Source organism: Hibiscus syriacus, unplaced genomic scaffold, assembly GCF_006381635.1.
Source record: "Hibiscus syriacus cultivar Baekdansim isolate YM2019G1 unplaced genomic scaffold, ASM638163v2 tig00110053_pilon, whole genome shotgun sequence".
In the NCBI taxonomy this organism is placed as follows: domain Eukaryota; kingdom Viridiplantae; phylum Streptophyta; class Magnoliopsida; order Malvales; family Malvaceae; genus Hibiscus; species Hibiscus syriacus.
This window is the reverse complement of record NW_024062577.1, coordinates 183672-206622: the sequence shown is the minus strand read 5'-3', so window position 1 is coordinate 206622 and position 22951 is coordinate 183672. Positions and strand designations below refer to the sequence as shown.

The window sequence follows — 22951 nt, the reverse complement described above, 5'->3', positions numbered from 1 at the left end:
AACAAGATTAACATAAAGTGTAGTTTTCCCCTTCTCCCTATCCATTAGCAACAAATAAAGCAATGACAGAAAGTGGAAGTGGAATGAAGAAGACCCACGACACAGGGATAAGCTCATAAAGTGGGCTGCTGATTCACTAACTGGTCAGCTCAAGTCAGGTCAGGTGAGTCAAATCGAGTTCAACAGTGAGGATGTTCATCTAAAATCCATATGGAACACACTGTCAGTGCAAGCAGAGCCTTCGGGGAAGTGTTATTATCCACTTGAGTTCACTCGTGGCAGTAAAATCTACGTTCTTTCTCAAAAAATTCAAAGCACCAAATGATCGCCGTTGGCGGCAACTGCCTTATAAATTCATGACCCAAAAATGAGTTGTTTTTATCTGTGATTTCTCTCTTTCTTAAAAGAAAAGGCTCAATCTTCACGTGTCTTTCCTTTCTTTTCTCCATTCTTTTCTCCTTCCCTTTCATTCCACGTTCTATCCTCTCTCTTTTTCTTTTTGTTTCTTTGCTTTTTTATCTTGACGGTGCTTTCTTTCTTGCAAACGTATCTCTCTCTATATATACGTGTCTCATTTTGTTGGATGCTAAACAAGGATTATTAATAGGCTTAAAAGATTTGATTGGGATCAGTAGGTGCAATTTGTTGAGAACAAAAGAATGGAGGGAAAGAAAAAAGTCGGGTCGTCATCTTCTTCCTTTACTTCAGAGCTCTTTGGTTCAAAAGATTCTCCGTCACCTTCCACTGGGATTTTCGGCTCTATATTTGCTCCTCCCTCTAAGGTATTTCTTTGGTATTCCATGTTCTTTGATAAGGGGATTTTGAGTTTTTATTGTTTATTTTCAAAGATTGAATATTTTTTTTTTCAATTGAGTAATTTTTGACGGTTCAAGAAACTATTGTTTTAAAGTTGTTTGTTTTTATTCTATAAACGTGTTTGATGTTACTTGGATACTCTTTTCTTGTTTCTTTTTCCATGTTTTCTTCTTTCTCAAATGCATGCAAGCTCTCTATTGAGACCATTAATCTCTTTGTGCATCTCTATTGTCTCAGTTTTTTTAGATTTTGTTTAGCGAATTTTAATTTCTCCAAGGTGGTGTTGATTTAGGTACTTGGAAGGGAGTCTTTACGTCCTGCTGGGGCCAGAGGCCAGCTTTCTCCAATTGAGCCATGGAACACAAATCCTGGACCCTCTGGTTTGTGCATCAGTCTTAGCTTTTACATGACTGGGAATTGAATTGACACAAACAAGATCACTTTTTTGTAGTTCTTGGTTTTAAATTGTGTAGTGATAATCTGAAGTTTACCGACTTCGCTTGATTTTACAAATTAGTTCTCTTATTCCTAATGATTCTGAACACCAAGTTGTTATTGAATTCTCAGTTTTGTATCTGAGACACTGTAAATCATTAGGTGATTCTTCCAAAGGACATAAGGGTGAAAATCTGAATATACGAGACGAGAGTTACATGAATCAGGAGCAGAGAGTGCAACCGTGTCCTTTAAGTTCTTCGATCTACTATGGCGGGCAAGATGTATACCCTAGTTCCCAGAGCCAGGGGTCTGGATTGAACTCTGTGGTGCGTCAACCAACTTATCCTATAGGCATCACATATCGAAAACATTCTTTAGTTTGACGAGTCTTTCAATTTAGGAATCTGCTAACATGTTTTCATATCATTCCAGTACAAGAAAGATGGTGGAGAAGATGATTCGGGGAGTGCAACAAGAGGAAACTGGTGGAAAGGTATGAAATCATCTGATGGGATACACTGAGCATAGTGGAGAACTTTTTAACTGTAAGGTTGACATCTTTGTTTTTCTTTTGCTATATTTTCTTTCTGCAGGGTCTCTATATTACTAAGAGCTTGTTTTCCTCTCAACATACTCGTATCAAGGTACCATTAGTCAGATTTCCATAGTCACTTGAGTTTTATACCGATCATATCATAATTCATTTCACAAATAATACTGTTTTTAATAAAGTTTATCGATCGAATAATATGCAAAAGGCTTAAAATGACCACCATATTCCCTTTATCCTTTTTCTGATATTGCATCTGTTTGTTGAATTTATCCTTGGCAGATACATAGGAATTAGGAACATACAGATAGCGGTTTAATCCATCTCTGGTTATACATGTGGGAGATGGACTTTAGTAATCAAAACCTCGCAGCCAGCTTGCCGGTATTACTTTCTCGAGTCAAACAAATATATGTAGTTATATGGGTCACCGTTGCTTGCTGTGAAGGATAATGGAACTTGCTCTACTTTTTGGTTCTGTTAAGAATATGTGCTCAAGTGACTTGATATAATATCATAGATAATGAAATTTCTGCTTTTGCTCGAGTAATCTAGTATCCATGGATGGATTCTTTTTCTGCTTTTGCTTTTTGTTTTGGATAGGAATAATCTTTTATCTTGTTATCCAAGTCTTGTCATGATTTTCTTATCTTTAGATCCTTCAATTACAATCCAAAGGACATGAACTAAACCCAGTTTTAGTTTTTGCTTTAAATAAGTCAAAAGGATGAATTTGACAGAACATTTTTTCCCTTTAAAACTCTCTTTGAGGTTACCTGAAACACTAAAAGCCCCACCTTTCCACTTCATGAACACTCACAGATTGTCTAAGATGACACGCACCATATAAAGTTAAAGACAACCTTCAATTGCTATGGCCCACAGACCACAATTATCTTGAAAATCATCCAATGGTTTTGTCTAAAAATTTAATTATTGGATACAATAATATAAACAAGGCTTTAAGGTTTTTATTCATACAAAGGTAAGCTTTAGCTACATATTCAGTAGTACAAGTGAGCTCCAGCATCAGTTTTCCAGTTCCCAAATTTCCACTTCAAGGAAGCGTATAAGCTGCAAAACAAATAGTTGTGATGTAAGAACTTGGAAATGGAAGTGTAAAAAAATGGAACAATGGAAAATCATGACTCTCGTCCGCATTTGTAACCCACGGGACGGTTGGCGAAGTTGCAGCGTTTAGGGATGGTTATGGCGTTCTCGAGCTTTAATTCCGGACGCTTTGGCGGTGTTGGATAGCAAAATGGCGCAGAGACAGCTCGGATATTTGCCTAAGTTCTTCACTGGGCGCAGCAAGCGGCTGAAACAGGAGCTTTCGCGTCTTGTGAGGCTTCAGCACATGGGGCTAGCTTCAGTGCCTCATTATCGGGAGATGATTTACCACATTCCCCTGCTGCATTAACCTTCCCTATCTCCAAAATGCTAACAAGCACAATCAACCCCATAACACATAAGTTTCAATGCAGCTGCCATTTTTTTTCTATCTGAAAAAATCCTCAACTGAACCTGATCCTGAAATCTGAATGCAGGTTGCCCAATCTTAGGGGGTATTTATACTGAATCTTGAGCACCAATCTACTAATGGTATAATGCAGGTGGCAATAAAGAGACAAATTTATAATAGTAGCACTTTGATTTAAGAATTAATTATCTACTTCCTGTTTAAGTCCCATCATACATCAAAGTATTCTACCATTAATAATCATCATAACGACTCTGTCAAACCGTCAAAAGCTTGCCATTTAGCCACTTCAACCCACTATTTCTGCAACTCTACCAACAACAACCCAATAAAGTGCTTGTCCAAATCATGGTATTTTTTGGTAACGTGTAATCAACTGCTTCGTTTATGTAAGGAACCACTTTACAATGCAACCACCTCTACTAAAGAAGAAAACATGGAGTTCGTCTAGATGGTGGCTAAAGAATTACATTATCACAAGTGACTACTTCCCCGACACTACTACCCAATAGCTTCAGTCCTGTTCAATACAGCTAACCAATATGAAATGATTGGCCAAGATTACCAGGTTAAGCCTCCTAACATTCATTATGGATATTACTCTGCTTCTAATGATTTCAAATGCATGCAGGGTTTTATGGAACTAAAATTTCAATAACTCAGGATTTGTCATGTCAAAAAATTAAAAAAACCTAATAAATATTTTAAAGAAAATACTCTCAATATTCTAGAGAACGATTTATAATAATTTAAAATTTAAAAGTGATTTTCGAAATTATTCCAAGAGTTTCAAGATATGGTTAAAGGACTAATCTGTAAAAATCAAAATTTAGGGGCAATGTGACTTAATTGGACTATATTCAATCCAAATTTAGGAGTGATTCAAAATTTAGGGGCAAGCTAAATTTTCATACTACTACACCGATATCAGTACCATTCACATGATCGTCGATATTCAAATTAAGTATTTATTTAGTCTTATCAGTTAAATATTTATTTTTGATATCAATATGCTAAGAACAATATTGATATCAATATCTAAGATTGTTTTTATCCAATTTTTTCACAAGTTCAAGAAGTATCGATACTGTAAAAATAATATCAATATCAAAATATAAAAATAATCATTATAAGACTTAAAGTTCCCTCTAATTTAATTCGGCAAAAGTTCCGAGATAATGTATCCCAATTTTTTTAATTACCCAAATAATGCACCGTGAAAATTATTTCCAAGAATAGGCAATTTTCTACAATAAACCGTGAAGACGCCTTGTAGTCGCTGCGAGCTGACGAAGATGCCGTGATTTCTAGGAGCCTTTAAGCCACAACACAATGAAGACGTGGTGTAATCCCTGCGTTTTCGAGATGATGACACGGTGATTACCATGCGTCTTCAAGCCTCCATCACCTGCACCATTGTTGCTTGTACAGCCTTCATGCATGCAGTTCGTGAAGCCCATGTCCGTGCAGCATAGCTACCTGCAACATGCATGTGATGCATCCAAAGTCGCACGTGAATGGGAATTATTGATTTTGTTTGGTTGGGTTGATGAGGGTTGTAATATTATATATTGGTGTGGGGATAGTTTGTTTACTTACCCGGTGAAGACATAAAAAAATTTTGTGTAGTTGAAAGAGAAGAAAAAAAGTGGGTGTTGAAGAAACCAGTGAAAGCAAACAAGTGTGATATCAAGCACGTGAATGAGAATTATTGGTTTGGTTTGGTTGGGTTGGGTTGGGTTAGTGAGGGTTGTAATATTATATATTGGGTGGGGATAGTTTGTTTACTTACCCGGTGAAGACATAATTTTTTTTTTTGTGTAGGTGAAAGAAAAGAAAAAAAGTGGGTGTTCAAGAAACCAGTGAAAGCAAACAAGTGGGATATCAAGAACGTTTATTTAGTTGGCCATTATCATTGTTTGGTGATCGGTATATTCGTTCAAAATATAGGGTTGTAAGTATAATTTTTTTTTAAATTTCTTTTATTGTTATGTCTTAATTTATATTTTTTATTCAAATTAATTTAAGTTAAACTTTTTTTCTATAGATTTGTTGGAGTATGGTAGCACAAAATAATCTTTTGATACTAGATGATTGACATATTTATTCTCATTTGGGAGCGTTGGTATTAGTATATACTAATAATATTTTTTTTAGAATGAGTTATTAAAAACAAAAATTATTTTTATGATTAATTCAATGGATTAAAAAAATTGCAGGAAGACGAGCAAAAACACCTTCGATTATAAATCAATGTTTGTATGAGCCAAATGATTTTATTATCTATAATTTGAAAGTGGTTGGATTTTACGATGTCACGTTTGTTCGAGGCTTCAAGCTGGTCCTGGTTTGATCAGTGCGTTGATTGAACGATGGAGACATGAAACTTATACATTTTATCTACCGTGTGGAGAATGCATAATCACTCTCGAGGATGTGGCCCTACAACTATGGCTCCCGATAAATGGGATGACAGTGGTAAGGAAAAATGAAAGGAACCTGAATTTAGTTTGTGAGAAATACCTCGGGAAGACGCAGAAGCCACCAGGAATTTTAAAAGGGTCGCGTTTGAAGCTGCCATTGTTAGAGAAAGAATTTAAGCTCGATCATGATAGTACCAATAAAGAATTTATAAATCCAACTCGAGCATATATACTCTTACTGATTAGGAAAATTTTGATGCCGGATAATTCTGGTAATCTACTTCATGTACAATATCTCCCATTGCTGGACTTATTTTGGGAAGTAGTAAATATTGATTTACTGTTTATTTATATATATTTATTTATTTATAACTATATAATTTACTATTTCTTTATATAGTTTATTTTGAGGTCGTACGATATTGGAGAATAATATCATTTGTGCCGCTACATGCGCAACATATTTGGGAGGGTTGTGAATATTGGTGTGTTGTTACATCCTTGATACATTTTGCTTTTGTTGAGTACCAGAGGGCCGATAGAGTGTTGAGGCAGTTCGGCTTCCATCAGCCTATTCCGCGAATTCCAGAAAATGATGATGGTCTCCACGCAATAGATTCACGGAGCAGACCCGTAGTTGATTGGGTTACAAAGCATGCCTACTACATCAATCTTTGGAACAACATAGCAACATTGATGCTGACTCTCACTCCTATTCAAGACGATGACTTCGATGTGCAAAATTCGGGTTACCATATCTATTCACGCTGCACATTCATCCGGGTAAGTTTTTTTAATTAAATGCATGTAATTATTGTTGAATCATTGCCTTAAATAATTATTACTAATCATTGGTATTAAATTAGTAATCATTATTAAATCATTATTAGTAATCATTATTAAATCATTAATATTAAATCATTAAATATTATGATTAAATCATTAGTATTAAACCGTTATTAGTAATTTTTATTAAATCATTAGTATTAAATCGTTATATTTAAATCATTAAATCATTATTAATAATTATTATTAAATCATTATCATTAAATCATTTAAAAATATTCGAATAGAAATAATATTTACAAATATTCATTCAAATACAAATATTACGAAGCCTTGCATCGTGGTAGATTCGAACAATTTTTTTTCGAATAACCTTCACCCTAACATAATCCACATCTCTTTGCTTGACATTTCTCTCTAATATGAATATCCATAATGGTATGGATACGAGTGGATTAAGGTTGACCTTTTGGACTTCTACGAAGCATTGAATTTGGTAACCATTAATCGTGATCATATTTCTACTAATATGATTCATTTGGAATCTGCCTGAACTTATAGTTGTCGACATTTAATATCATCTGCAGATGGAAGCACCCTTCAACATAGGTGTAAGTGTTTGTTCCAATATGTATGAATGCAATAACTACATGATTATACGGATATCTCCAAGCCTAAAAGCGACCACAATCATACCATCTTTGTCGTAAATCAACTCTAAATGTTTCTCGTTCTCTTCCTTCATTACAACGTATGCATGCAATGACAGTAAAAGTATGTCCAATTCAATCAAAGTCATGAACAAACATTGCAATTGTTAATTGCTCATTCACTTGCATTACTTCCACCACTATATGAGCCCAAATTTGACCTCTATTGATCATACACTCAATCTCTTTCCCTTTATCAGACCAAACTTTAGCCAACCTAAAGTAGGTATCTTTGACCACACTCATATTAGGAGATGTCGTGTACCTTTTAGTATTGAATTAATGGCCTCAGCAAGGTTTATTGTCATGTGTCTATATCGTCGATCACTATCATATACCTAGGACCATTTTTCTTGAGGAATTTCCAAAGCCCACTTTCAAACATGCTCATCATACGCCACTTCAAATTCTCCAACCTCTTATCAAAATTTGGTTGGCGTAGTTCATATCCTGTTTCATAATATATATTGTGCTAACTTCAATTTAAAAAACAAACACATAAATGAATACATATGTTGAAAATAAAACTTACTCATACTGATTATCTCGCTACGAATGCGACCATTATGAAACTTTTTGATGCAGTTCTTACCAATATGGTGAATATAATATGAAGTATATGCGTACAGAGGTGTCCATTGACATCCTAGTTGTTCAATTGTCGCCAAAATCCCTGTTCCTCGATTAAATATCAAGCACACTCCATCTTCTCGAACAACATACTTACGTAGATTGGTTAAAAAGAAATCCTAAACCTCTACCATCTCTCCTTCAATAATGGTGAATGCTATTGGAAAGATATTTCAATGACCATCTTGTGCAACTGCTATCGGTAGTATATTCCTATATTGCACGTATAACCACGTACCATCTACTTGGACAAGACGCTTGCAAAATGGAAATCCTTCAATGCATGGCTTGAATGCCCAAAAGAGTCTATGGAATATTCTCTTCCCTTGAAGAAGTTGACCTCCTAGGTTGTATGCAGGCATGGTTTGAGATTTCACTATGGTTCCCGAGATGAACTGTTTCATAGCTTGTAACAAATCTGGTAGCTCATTATATGATGTCTCACAATCGTCATATATCAACCTCCTTGCCTTCTCCTTCGTATACCAAACTGGTTTGTATTTTACATTGTTTCCGAACTGGTTTTGAATAGATGCAACTAAGACTGAACAAGGGATCCTAGGGTTTTTTTCAACAAACACCTTCACATAATGGCATATTTCATCAGAATAGTAGGTGGTATTGTTCAACAAAACTTCGTAAATGTGTGTGAGAACCATTGTACCTTGTGATAACCCAAGCATCTTGCTCCAACATTTTGGACACTCTGATAAGTTACTTACACCCAGGGTCATATTTAACACACTTCGCATACAAAGTTTTCTAGTTGGACTCTACAACTATGCATAGCCTTTTATGCAATACTCTTTAATCACCAATATAGCTTCATTGATTCCTCTAAATTGCTTTACAACAAATAATTCACTCAAATTTTTGGATGATTCAGTTATGTAGCCTGAAGTCAAATGTGGCATATATGGGAATTCAGGTGTCACATCCCGAATTAGGACTAAACTGAAAGTATTGTAAAAATCCATGTTAGTTTGTGAGTTTCTAGAAATTTAGGGACTTAGGGAATAATTTACCCAAAAGTTTAAGTTAGTTTAAAAACTAACACTTTTCTTCTCCACACTTTTCCCTCTGTTCATGAAAACCAAAAATGTTTTTCTCTCTATCTACCCAATTTAGTTTTTCTTCGATTCACCACTATATGTACGGTGGTGTACGACACCTTCGAAACTATTGTGTTCGTCTCGTCGACACCGTTCATCCTGTATTGTTGGATTTCTATTCACCATCGTTGTTTATAACCAGTGAAAGTTTAAATATTCGAGTTTTTAAAAAAATTCCTTTTTATGTCGATCTTTTCTGGAAATTGATGATTGTAAGTGACTTCTTGTGCTTTAAAATATTTTCTGAAATTTTCTATATTTTTTGGCCCACCGGAGGAGGTCTCACATGCCTCATGTGTCGCCGGATGAGAATGGGCTTTGTTATGCCAGTTTTATTGAATTGGTTTGACCCTGAACCGGTCTAGACCCGTTAACTTTGACTGACCCAACCCATTGACTTTGACTTTGACCGTTGACTTTTCCGATGACCGTTGACTTTTTTTGAAGACCTCTATCTTGATATTTTTTGACGTCCTGAGTCCGTTTTTTCAAATTCTGACTTGAAAGCCCTGTTTTACACCATTTTTCATTTTAAGTCCTAATTATGTTAAGTAAATTGTTAGGTTTTCAACTCACTTTTAGGTTTAATTTTCTGAAGGCGTCGTCATGTCTCCAGACCGCGCACCAATAGACCTTGATCACTCCCATTCTTCTTAGTCGAGTCTGCTCACTCGTCTGAGATACGCGTAAGTATTAAATTGATGATTTTATATAGATTATTGGCATCCCCATTTATGGAAGAGTATTATTTCAGGTTCCCGGTCCGTAGGATCTAGTACTACTGATCGTGGGAAACATAAGGCCTAGTCAATATTGATTATCTCTTATAGGTGTGTCCCATTTTACCTGTTCGATATATTTAACATTGTATGTTATATGTTGCTATATGTAAACATGTTTGTGATTTGATTATATATATATATATACGTGACATATCTTACTTCTGAATGCTGTGACATCACCATTTATTTGTATGTTGATGCATTTCTAATTCTACATGGGCTTAGTCTCTGTTCTGACATCTGCATGGGATTAATTCCCAGTTCTGACATCTGCATGTGATTAATTTCCTATTCTGACACTGTATGAGATTAAATCTCCGTTCTGTTTCTGTTGGGATCCTCTATAGAGGGCTAAATCCTCATTCTGATTTTGGTATTCTGTTTTGAATATATCATTTTAAGGTAATGTACATTTTCTGTTGATTCAGAACGAAAGCTAAGATTGTGAATTTCTATTGGGTCATTATACTGGTAAAATATATGAATTTTAATATTGTTCGATTATTATTTTGTTTATTATTTTACATTTAAATTTTATGCATTTGATATTACCTGATGTAATCTAGAAGACATGTTGAGCTTTGTAGCTCACTCTATTTTTGTCTTTTTTTTTCTCATATTAATCTGATATAGGACCAGTTTGGCTATCAGAGGCGTGGTCTCGATTATATATTGTATGAGGTTTAATATTTATTTCTCAACCTTCTTAAGATGTGGCATGAGTTTATTTTTGATTTTTTATTCAATAAATATTTCCAAAATGACTTATTAATAATTTTCGTTCGTGGATCATTTATGCGATCAACGTGGTCACCCTAATTCAGTTATAACTCCTAGGTTGGGTTTAGGGGGTTACATTTAGTAGTATCAGAGCCCAGATTTCAATTCTCGGACTGTGCAATTGCTATAATTATGAAATTTTTTTAAAACAAATTTGCAAAAGAATTTTTAGAAAAGTATGAAAAATGATTTTTGAAAAATCATGCCACAAGATTTTCAAATATTTTCTAAAATTATCGAGACTTCGATGCCATTATGAAATGTTACTACTTTTCTATTGATAGTTTAGTATTTAATATATAGTCGTGAGCCTGATTTGGATGTTTGTTTTCGTTTAAACATCTCAATTGACTATTTCGGGTATAAGGTCTGAACACTTGCAATTAAGTCAAATAACAATCATTATTCACTGTTAGGGGGAGTCAACATATGTCTGAACTAAAACAGTTGAGTCAACTCCTAAAGTAGAAAAGGTAGAGATATATGTTCTTGATGTACTTTTAACACTCTCTAGTCCTTCTCTGCTAAACTACAATAGTAATTATGAATTTATTCTCTATTTTCTCCTGAAATTAAGATGTTTTAATATATGGTTTTCAGCATTATGTTCAGTTTTAAATGGGAAACTCTAACCGAAATCTCTAAACTCATCATAAAATCTTTCCTAAGAAGTAACTCATACGAATTTTATATACCTTATACGTAAATGTTCTTCCTAGTTCATATCGATTGTAAGGTTTGATAAAATTACTGTTCTCTGTAACAATATAAGAATATAAATGGATTCCTGTAATAATGCTAACCTGTTCGAGTTCTTATTTTGTCACATCGTGGTTTCCCATGAAAAAAAGATGTTTGACCAATATTATATCAGAAATGCATGAGCTGCATAAAGATTTGTGTAAAGTTTTGCATTTCAGAATGAAATATTATTTTGGTATGAATTATTTTGAATTCTTTCAAATCCTCTGTAGATTAATTTCGAGATCTACTAATAACTTCCTCATTCGGTTAATAAATAGGATATTTGTATCATTCTAATTCAATTTGACTTGGGAAAAGTGTTTCAACACTATCATTCCTCTTCCCTGGGAATTATTAACTCTGTATTTGATATTCATTACTATGAAACATGAGTATAAGTTTTGAAGTATCCTGAATGGGATAAATATAAGAATTCCCTTTATATTGTCTATATTCTGAAAATCGAAAGGATTTAATATCTATATTACTTTGATTTATACTATCTCGAGGGGAGAGAGTTAATCTCGGGTAATACTCTAAAAGTATAAAAACTAGAATCTTATTTCTGCGTAGTTTATTTATACCCATACAGACTTCAGAATGGATTTGTGAGCGAGTAATTGTAAACTTTTTTAGTAGATTGCCTTTGACTTTTTCAAAGTAATATTTAGTATGTGTTTTATCTATCATCTATACAAGTTTGTTTAATTTATTCTGATTCAAACTGGTTACATTACTGATAATTAACTGGGTTGCTTACTTCTGAGATTGTTTACTTTGGAGAGTTTCCCTTATCCATAAAGATTGAATGAGAACTAGGATTTGTGTCACGGCTTTAAAAAAACTCTTATTGAGGCTCTGTTACACGATTAAAACTTTGGTACAACATATTATTCGTAGTCTGGTGGTCTATTTGGGCAAACTATTCAAATTCTGAAATGTAAGTTGAAATGTCATATAATAGGGTTTCGAGATGATTGGAAGGATCATTTATCGTTGACTAAGGTCTACTTCTTGACGGGTTCTGTGATGAGTAAGACTAATTGCATAACATCAAGTTCTAATAATCATATTAATATCAATGGTTAAAGTACTATGGGCTAACCATAGTTTTTAAAGGTCATTTCAACGACTCTAGTGTCTATAAGGATGTTGTTTCCTCATCTTTTTCTGTCAGGTAAAATTTTGAGGTCAAAATTTTCTTAAGGGGGTGAGAGTTGTCACATCCCGAATTGGGACTAAATTGAAAGTATTGTAAAAATCAATATCAGTTGGTGAGTTTTTGGAAGTTTAGGGACTTAGGGAACAATTTACCCAAAAGTTTAAGTTGGTTTAAAAACCAACACATTTCTTCTCCACTCTTTCCCCCTGTTCGTGAAAACCATAAACGTTTTTCTCTTTATCTACCCATTTTAGTTTTTCTTCGATTCACCGCTAACCGTGTGGTGGTGTGCGACACCTCTGGTACCATTGTGTTCATCTAGTCGACCTTGTTCGTATGATGTTCATGGATTTATGTTCACCATCATCGTTTGTAACAACTGAAGGTTCAAATAGTTGAGTTTTGTAAAAACCCTTTTTTTGTCGATCTTTTCAGGAAACCGATGATTGTAAGTGACTTCTCGTGCTTTAAAATATTTTCTGGATTTTTTTTGTATTTTCCCAGCAACCGGAGGAGGTCCCACGCGTTGTCGGATAAGAGTGGACTTCGTTATGCCGGTTTGATTGAACCGGTCCTGAACCATTGACTTTGACTGACCCAACCCATTAACTTTGACCGACCGACTCGTTGACTTTGACTTTAACGGGTTGACTTTTCCAATGACAGTTGACATTTTTAAAGACCTCTAGCTTAACAGTTTTCGATGTCCTGAGTCCATTTTCATAGTCTGTTTTACCAAATTTTGACCTAAAAGGCCTATTTTGCATCATTTTTTCATTTTAAGTCCTAATTATGTCAAGTAAATTGTGAGGTTTTGAACTCACTTTTGGGTCTAATTTTCTGAAGGTATCCTCGTGTCTCCGGATCGCTCACCAATAGACCTTGATCACTCTCATTCTACTTAGTCGATTCTGCTCACTTGTCTCAAGATACGCGTAAGTATTAAATTAATGATTTTATAGTATATTTTTGTTTAGATTATTGGCATCCACATTTATGGAAGAGTATTGTTTTAGGTTCCCAATATGCAAGATCTAGTACGACTGATCGTGGTAAACTTAAGGTCTAACCGATATTGATTATCTCTTATAGGTGTGTCCTCTTGACCTGTTCGATATATTTAATGTGTTATGTTATATGTTGCTATCTGCAAACATGTTCATGATATGATTATATATATATACACGACATATCTGACTTCTTAATATTGTGACATCGCCATTAATTTTCATGTTGATGCATTTCTAATTTTGCAAGTGCTTAGTCCCCGTTCTGACACATGCATGGGATTAATTCCCCATTCAGACATCTACATGGGATTAATTCACCGTTCTGATATATGTATGGGATTAATTATCCATTCTGACATTTGTATGAGATTATATCTCTGTTCTGTTTCTGTTGGGATCCTCTACGAAGGGCTAAATCCTCATTCTGATTTTGGTATTCAATTTTGGATGTCTCCTTGTAAAGTCATGTACATATTCTGTTGATTCGTAGTGAAATGTAAGATTGTGAATTTCTGTTGGGACATTATGCTGGTAAAATATCTAAATTTTAATATTGTTTGATTATTATTTTGTTTATTATTTTACGTTTTAATTTTCTACATTTTGATATTACCTGATGTAATCTAAAGGACACACTAAGCTTTGTAGCTTACTCCGTTTCTGTCTTTCTTTTTCAGATTAACATAATATAGAACTATTTTGGCTATCGGAGACGTGGTCTCGATTATATATTGTATGGGGTTTAATATTTATTTCTCAATCTTCTTAAGATGTTGCATGAGTTTTTTTCTGATTTTTTATTCGATAAATATTTCCAAAATGACTTATTAATAATTTTCGTTCGTGGATCCTTTATGCGATCAACGTGGTCACCCCGATTCATTTGTAACTCCTAGGCTGGGTCTTGGGGGTTAGATCAAGTGCTCTCATCGTATTATAATCTATCTTGCACATGTGAGGAGTAGGTTGATACAATGCCAGATGTTCATCATTTGCTAAATCAGCTTTACCACCATCGAAAATAATGTCATCGTTAACCAAATCAGGTTCTTCAGTTTCTTCATAATCGCTAGAATCATTACGTGTTTCTCCCCAACGATTTTCAGCGTCAATATCAACAGTCGATTCCAGAAGATGTATATTTCTTACCCCATACTCTGCTAATGACGATGTCCCAACGACTTCATTTGCACTTTCCAATATCACCATAAAATTGTTTATCGATCTATATATCGGGTCCTCAAAGTCACTTCCGAAAGTCATTTGAGATGAATTTCCAACCACATTTCTTGACGACCCAGGAACATCAAATATCTTATGCATATCAACAAATAACTCAAGAACAAAAATATTTTTTGAGTCATGTACTTCAATCAAGGTTCTAGTATCATCTTCTTCAAGTGGTACTGTGTCATTCGTGACTGGATTGGGACATATCATAAACTTATACCTTAACCCATCAATTGTAGCTCATATTTTTCTTTCTATCTTCTCCTTCATTTCTATAAATGTGATGTCTCTTTTAAACATCATTTTTATAGGCCTTTTAGATTAAAAAACAACACCGACCTCATTCTCTATAATTTATCCATTATAATGGACAATCATGAAGAATTTGTTGCTATATATATATATATATAACAAAAAAAATATTCTAACAATAGTTAATAAGGCAAAATGATCTAAATGTTTTATCTTTTTAATCTAAATACTAATCAATAATAACTGTTTTATCACAAGTCAAATAAAAACTAAAGACATTACAAAACCGATATACACATTTAACAGAACAATACGAGGTAAATTATCACTCAACAATATCATTTAACAAAAAATAACTGTAATTAAACTCAACAATATCATTTAACAGAACAATACGAGGTAAAATATTACTCAACAATATCATTTAACAAAAAATATTTGTAAATAAACTCAACAATATCATTTAACAGAACAATACGAGGCTAAATATTACACATTTATATAAATTATTCGAATACTTACTTAAGAAAACGAAAGAAAATTTCGTTCTTCAAACAGGCTTTGCAATCTTCCTACTTTAGTCTTCCTATTTTTTTCTTCAATGAGAGATTTCACCTTTCACTTCTCCCTAATTTTGGTTCAATCTAACACTCCAACTCGTCCATATGTATACCTAAATTTATTTTTTTATACAAACTCATTCGTTTTCACACGGGAGCAAGCATTGCAAGATTTGAAATCAAAGCTGATTTGATTTTACTCTTCAACACCTACTTTGCATGCATGACCATTCATGGAGCACCCTAAACCCTAGACCTTCACGTGCCTGGAGCAGCCTTCACGGGCGAATGCATGCATCAAGTCAGTTATGTTGCACGGATGACAGTGGTGGTGTAGGCTTGCAGAAGGCACGGTAATTGCGTTGAAGACGCATGGTAATCCTCAGGTCTTCATCTAAAAAACGTAGGGATTACATCGCGTCTTCACTGTGTTGTGGCTTAAAGACGCCTAGAAATCACGACGTCTTCATCAGCTCGCAGCGACTACACGTCGTCTTTACGGTTTACTATAGAAAATGGCCTATTATGGGAAACAATTCCCAAGGTGCATTATTTGGGTAATTAAAAAATTATGATACATTATCCCGGAACTTTTGCCAACTTAACTCTAAATATTTCGTTTTCACCGCAAAATCATTTCTAATATCACAAGCATCATTTAACATTAATTACAAGCATTTCTATAGTCTAGTCCATCTAAGAAGTATGAATTTATACATTGCATTATAATTCGCGACGGATGCGCTTACCCATTATTTTAGATAAATTATTAAATATAGTTTAATATATTAAAAAAAATTGTATATCCATTTTATTAAGAAAATATATTAAGATTTTAAATTTTTATCTTTATTTAATTTTTAGATCTGACACTAATTGTAACACACATTAAAACTCATACTCAACTTATAAGACTATAGACTCATGTGGTCTTTATTAGAAATAAAAGTATATCCTTATACAAGATCCCAAGGACAACTCGTTGGCGACTTTTTAAGTTCTCTTTTACTTTAGTTTGGAAGACTCTCACGTATTATAAGTGATTTGAGACGTCATATTGTCATTTATTCATTATTTTTCTAATATTTTATGATTTGAGGGTTTTCATTTTTAATTTTTACATATTTTTTTTTAAATTTTAAGGATTGCGTGAAAAATTATCTTTCATTCATTCTTTATTTCACTAATTATTTATTTAACAATCAAAAGAAATCCCAAAATATTTTAAAAAAAATAAATGGATGACAGAATATTTCACGCAACTCTCAAATCTCAAGAAATATCTCCAAATTTTAAACCCCATTAAAACCCTACATACTTCTTCAACCTAACTACATGGAGATCCACATCTCATTTTGGAGCTTATAACATATAAAAGGTAATTTTTATCTTAAGAACTTGCTTCAACAACACATAAAGATGGAGGATGAAGAAAAGAGGGGAAGAAGAAAGAGGAAGATAACTGGAGAAGACATGAGGATGAAGTCACTCTACCCTTTTTACTCTCCAAACCCCACGTCTAGAACCAAATGTTTGGTGAAGACAAGAGAATGCTAAACCAGAAAACATGCCACCGTATCCGATTGGTACATTCAAATGTTTGGTACAAACAATCAGATGAAATTATATTTTTGTGGAAGACAACCGAAAATGGTAGTTCCAAAGATAACATACTTTAAAGCTCATCTCTACATACCTTTACTATCTATCTGTTGGTCAGACCAATGCTTACGTTCTGGGCGTTAAAGAATAGTTAATACAGCTGAGGGACAAAGACTCTCCAACCCAATTTTTTTCCTTATTTTTATCAAAGTTGATTAGGATTTTCATGTTACATTATCAATGGTGTTGTTTTCATGCATGTGATTCAAAGGGTGATGATAATAAAAAGCATAAGCATGGACGATGAACTATTTTATTCAATATTGGATATAATAATATGAACATGGCTTTAAGCTTTTTATTCATACAAAGGTAAGCTTAAGCTACATATTCAGTAGTACAAGTGAGCTCCAGCATCAGTTTCCCAGATTTCCACTTCAAGGAAGTGTATAAGCTGCAAAACAAATGGTTGTGATGTAAGAACTTGGAAATGCAAGTGTAAAAAAATGGAACAATGGAAAAATCATGACTCACGTCCGCACTTGTAACCAACGGGACGGTTGGCGAAGTTGCAGCGTTTAGGGATGGTTATGGCATTCTCGAGCTTAATACCGGATGCTTTAGCGGTGTTGGATAGCAAAATGGCGCAGAGACAGCTTGGGTTTTGGCCCATGTTCTTCACCTGGGAGCAGCAAGCGGCTGAAACCGGAGCTTTCGCGTCTTGTGCGGCTTCGGCACACGGGGCTAGCTTCAGTGCCTCATTATCAGGTGATGATTTTCCACATTCCCCTGCTCCATCAACATTTCCTATCTCCAAAATGCTGATGAGCACAATCAATCCCATAACACACATAAGTTTCAAAGCAGCTGCCATTTTTCTCTTATCTGAAAAAATCCAAGAACACTCAGCTGAACCAGAACTTGAAACCTGAATGCAGATTACCGAACCCAAAGCGAGGTATTTATAACTGAAACTTGGGCATGAGATGGAATTACAGGCCCAGACACTAATGGTATAATGGAGGTAGCACTATAATAAGAGACAATTTTATAATAGTAGCACTTTGATTTTAAGAATCAAAGCATGCATCCATTTGTAATCATCTCAACGACTTTGTAAAACCGACCAAAGCTTGCCATTTAGCCACTTCATCCCCCTATTTCTGAAACTCTGCCAACAACAACCCAGTACAGCGCCTGCTCCAATCAAACTTCCTTTTTTTTTTGTGGCAACGTGTAATCAACTACTCCCATCTTTATTAGCATTCACATTAGGCCATTACGAGAGTTACATTTAAGGTCGGTTATTCGTATAGAGAGGCACAGCTACGAACCTCAAACATAAACCGTAAAATGTACATAGAAGATACTAGAACAGAGTTTCTTTTCTATTCTAAATTTGATTTATAGAATGTTCAACCATGATCTACTTCGAGACCATAAATGATGCCCTGAGAAACCATGAATCACTCGACTTATTTAACATTTACAATAACCGGTTGAATGTTTGTCATTCTGAAGCATCTTCCAATTCCTACCAAATTTGAAACAAAAAATAAAAACATGGTATTCAGTATCAGGGCTCTTTCTCTGGAACTGCCTCCAATTTCGGTAAACTCACTGCTTTCAGAGGTTCAGAAGATACCGATGTTTCTTTAGCTATGGTTGAACCGGATTCAATTCCTTCATTTGGATTACTGTATTCCTTCGGCTTTAAATCGATATTATGATAATCTGTCAAGACCTTTGCCACACTCATCCCACGCTGAGGAACTTTGCTGCTAGAGAGAAACGGTGATCTATCACCCTTGGCAGGGGTAGCTAGCGGTGCGGGTGATAAGTTTGGGGTTGAAAATGCTGTTCTATAAGGTGTGCTGGGGAAGGGCACTGAGCATGGGATCAAAAGACTCTTCTGACCAATAACACCAATCCTGGACAGAGAAGAGAACTGATCCGAGTGCTTGGTCAAGTCACCTACATAGAGCCCATCATCGATTTGTGCGACAATGTTGAACGCAAGGCTCTCCAAAACTCTCGAGTAGCTCTCCAAAATGGATTTCCCAACATCCTAATAACCACTGTAATGTTCATTCATCAGCATGAATTTTGTAATTAAAAGAGTTCATAACATGACTCGAAATAGAAATATTGGCACAAACCTTGTTATAATGAATTTTGATCATATCTAAAGTGGTCTGGTGAAGACCAGGGAAACGTTGCTTCAAGAAAAGCAAGAGGTTCTCTGCTCGACCGGCAAGCATCTCTCTCTTGTCGGCATCGGTCATTAGGTCCTTGACCAAATCCCCTGACAACCTCGAACTGGACCGGGTTGTGCTGACAGGTTTGGAGTTTGATTTTTTCTGCCATAAATATATCGAGGCCTCCACTCGATTGGCAATCTCTATAGCTTGATGCTCAGATGAGAGATCGAGGCAATCAAGAAGGCATTCAGGTGTAAACAGATTTGATGAAATATAGCGATATATGAGATCTCCTAGGCTCACTCGGCTATTCTGAAACAAGTTTTGCACCAAAGATTTAACAATAAGAACATAAAATGAATAATGCCTAGTATTAATCATTCTCTTTTACCTTTGCAAGAGATTCCAAATATGATTCAGGGACATCCATGTCAACTAGAGTAATACTGTTGATTGCCATTGCAGCCTTTAGGATCTGGTTTGTACAGTCACGTTTATACTGCAACTGCTTCCTTGAATTTTCATGGAGGCCCCTGGAGGGACTCGAGACACCAGGAGCCACCATTTTTCCTCTTGTCGTTGAAGGGCTTTCCAGAAAGATGTTGATCCATCAGCCTCTGGGGCTAGAATCCCTTGGTCAACGTACCAGAACTCTGTATCGGTAAAACTATCTAATATCTCCTGCAAAAATAATGTTATATTTAAAAAAACAACTCTTCAACCAGAATGATATGTACATTGTTATAAAAGACAGTGTGTCTCACAAGAAGCATGTTGTCCAGTTTTCTTAAAGCCGGGAGATTAATGTAAAGATCCGAACGAGGCCTGCTAGTCATGACCTGCAACCACAACAGGAACCATATCCATGTAACACAGTGCAAATAATATACTAACTTATTTACACTATGCAATTATAAACCATTTTTAGAAACTTTTCATCTTGATTATATAAGTTTCTTAGGGTGTATTTCATCACCAACGGCATTTGCCATTTTAAGGTACAAAGCTTCCATTGGATAGAACTTGTTCCCTAGAACTCAAAAAGTGGCCTAATGTGTCTTCAACTGCTTTACCTCGAGCTTGATTCCATCTGGGAAGGTCTGTCACGAAGGTATTAACTCAACAATGTGATCACTAACAGAAAGAAGTCATTCCATCTCTGTCGCCACATTGCTTTCTTCTCAGGGGGAACTGGTTCTAACCTCCATATTTGCCCAAATAAGGTAGCTTCAAAATTCGAATGAATGGGAAATAAGCATCAAACAAAAAGGCCAATGGCAATTAACCAACATAAAATAAGAAACACATGCTCAGATAGACAAATAGTCAAAAAAGAATTGATGAAAATTATCATACCTCAAAGATTGGTGATGGCATTTGAAATAGCCAAGGCTGTGCAAACACCATTTCCACAGCCAGACATATCTTCTCCAAGCAACAGTTTTGCAAATCTTTCCTTCATCAACTCAATCTCTATAACCCCATTAACCAAACAAATCAAAACAAATGGTTTTGGTGAGACATGATAATCATATGATACTAATAATAATACCTGAAATTGTGGAGCCTTGTTTCTCTAATTTCCTATCATCCAATGGTGCTTTCTTTCCATCTTCACTACAATTAGTACTGGTGCAGTCTTCTTTGTTACAGAAAACGGTTATCGGATAGAGTAAAATCGCAATTGATAATTTGAGAAAATAAAAATGAAGATAAAATAGACACAAAATTTACGTAGAAAACCCCTAAAAATTTAGGGTAAAAACCACGGGCAACGGTAGAAGAATTTCACTATAAGAAAATAGGAATTACAACCTCTCTCGATCTACCAAGGAGAAAACAATGATAATTCTCTCTAGATAAAAAGGAGAAAACAACTTTCAAGAAACTCTCTAAAACCTCTCTAGTATTGGAAGAAAGCTAGAATGCTTTGGAATAATTTTGAAGCTAAATGAACTAGGGTATTTATAATTAAAGTTTAAGGACTAATTTGTAAGTACCCTAAATTTCAATAACTAATTGCATAATTTTACCATCCAAAATATTCAACAATTTTAGCTGCCATTTGCACCACTTGCACCGAAAATATTATTGTTAAAAAACCCACCGAAAGTTGCGTATATTTGTTGACTTTTCAGCATTCTTCCCTGGCATTTTCCTTTATAGGCCATCCTAATGAAGGTGATGAAGCTGACCCTTCCTCAGAACTACTCTGACTGTGTTCTTCCTCATGAACTGTTGTTTCATACGTTAAAAAATCGGAACTTGAACTGCTTTCACGACCCTTAAATGTCCCCATTTGAACCCCATTCTCTTCAAAGCTTTCATCTTTCTCTTCGAAGCTTCCATTTTTCTCAACCAAACGCTCCATTTCAGCTGGCTGTTCTTCAGAAGGAGCAGGGTAAGGACAAAAGACAGTTGCAAATTATCATACCACTACACTCCAACGTTTGCGAGCAACAAAAATTGGACTCCATAGCTTTGTAACACAAGCTTCTAAAAGATTTCGAAACCCAAAAGCTCTTAGCTTTTAGCTTTGGCAAAGGCATATGAGGCTTGAACTGGTAATGAATGATGATGTTGTTGCTGTTTGGTAGACCCTATTTGCTCTTGGTTGGTGAAAGCTCTATCCATAAGGTTGCCAACAACATATCTGCTTCAATGGGGTAAATGGAAGTAACAAAAAAAAGGCAGAAAATTTGGTGTGGGTGTTTTTTTTTCTTTCAGAAAAAGGCAGAAGCTGTGTTCTTATATGTGGGGGAGTAAAGCTAGTGATGATTATTGAGGCCTGCTCAAAGACATAACTAGGAGAGCCTTTTCTTCTACATCTGTAAAACTATTTAAGACCTTATATTTCCTATCTTGAAATTTATACTTATATTTTATCTTTATTTTTATTTTTTTAATTGTTCATGTTGCTCTCAATCTGACGTTGGGACAGTCTATTACCTTACCTCCCTTTACTCCATTGCATATAGAAATAGAGTTTTATTGTTGTGGTTGTAAAAAAAAACAAAATCTTAACTAACTGCAGGATATGTTTGAAAATTAATGATAAAATGAGTTAATTGGAGGAGCCGTGTAGGCGACGGACTTATCATTCATCCACCATTGTGCTTAACACTATGGGTGTATTTGGTTCGCGGAATGTAAGATTACCAGTAGGAATAAAAGATTACCAAAGAATAGGATTACTGGGAATGTTGTATTTTGTGTTTGATTGGTTTAGCAGGAATGTAAGATTATCGTGTTTGGTTAAAGGAATAAAAGATTATTGGAATGTATATTTGACCAAATTGTCCTTATTATATATTTGTATAATATTACAAATTGTAAAATATTTATATATTTTCTTTAAAAAATTAAATTCATAATATTTATATAATTTTTTTACAAAATTAAAAATATAAAAAAAGTTTAATGAAAAGGTAAAAAAATTTTAACCCCTAAACTTCATATAAAATTTTAATTATAGACTTTTTTTTGTAAATCTAAAATAATTTAAGGATAAATTTGTAATTTAACTTTCGTAGAACTTTTTATTATTCAATGACAGAAGAATGATATTTTTGAAAAAAAAATAAAAATTTAAGGGCATTTTAGTCCAAAATGCTGGTAATGTTACAATACCTAATGGAATGGAGGTAATGACATTCCTAGTAATATACCCAAAAAAATCTACT

The 22951-nt window shown here is 34.6% G+C and overlaps 2 protein-coding genes and 2 pseudogenes across 2 annotated transcripts; 1 reads left to right on the top strand and 3 right to left on the bottom strand.

Moving 5' to 3' along the window:
* Positions 1-442: 442 nt before the first annotated feature.
* LOC120214140 lies at positions 443-2354 on the top strand. Its single transcript, XM_039212107.1, has 6 exons — positions 443-782; positions 1109-1196; positions 1414-1580; positions 1687-1747; positions 1848-2218; positions 2253-2354. The coding sequence occupies exons 1-5, from the start codon at positions 660-662 to the stop codon at positions 1862-1864; spliced, it is 456 nt and encodes a 151-aa protein (XP_039068038.1). The 5' UTR covers positions 443-659; the 3' UTR covers positions 1865-2218; positions 2253-2354.
* Positions 2355-2861: 507 nt separating this feature from the next.
* On the bottom strand, positions 2862-3295 carry LOC120214141 (annotated as a pseudogene).
* A 14069-nt stretch (positions 3296-17364) lies between these two features.
* Positions 17365-18013, bottom strand: LOC120214142. Its single transcript, XM_039212108.1, has 2 exons — positions 17602-18013; positions 17365-17521 (listed from the first exon to the last, which is right to left on the bottom strand). Exons 1-2 carry the CDS (start codon positions 17939-17941, stop codon positions 17505-17507), a joined length of 357 nt encoding a protein of 118 aa, XP_039068039.1. The 5' UTR covers positions 17942-18013; the 3' UTR covers positions 17365-17504.
* A 615-nt stretch (positions 18014-18628) lies between these two features.
* Positions 18629-22034, bottom strand: LOC120214139 (annotated as a pseudogene).
* Between the last annotated feature and the right edge of the window lie 917 nt (positions 22035-22951).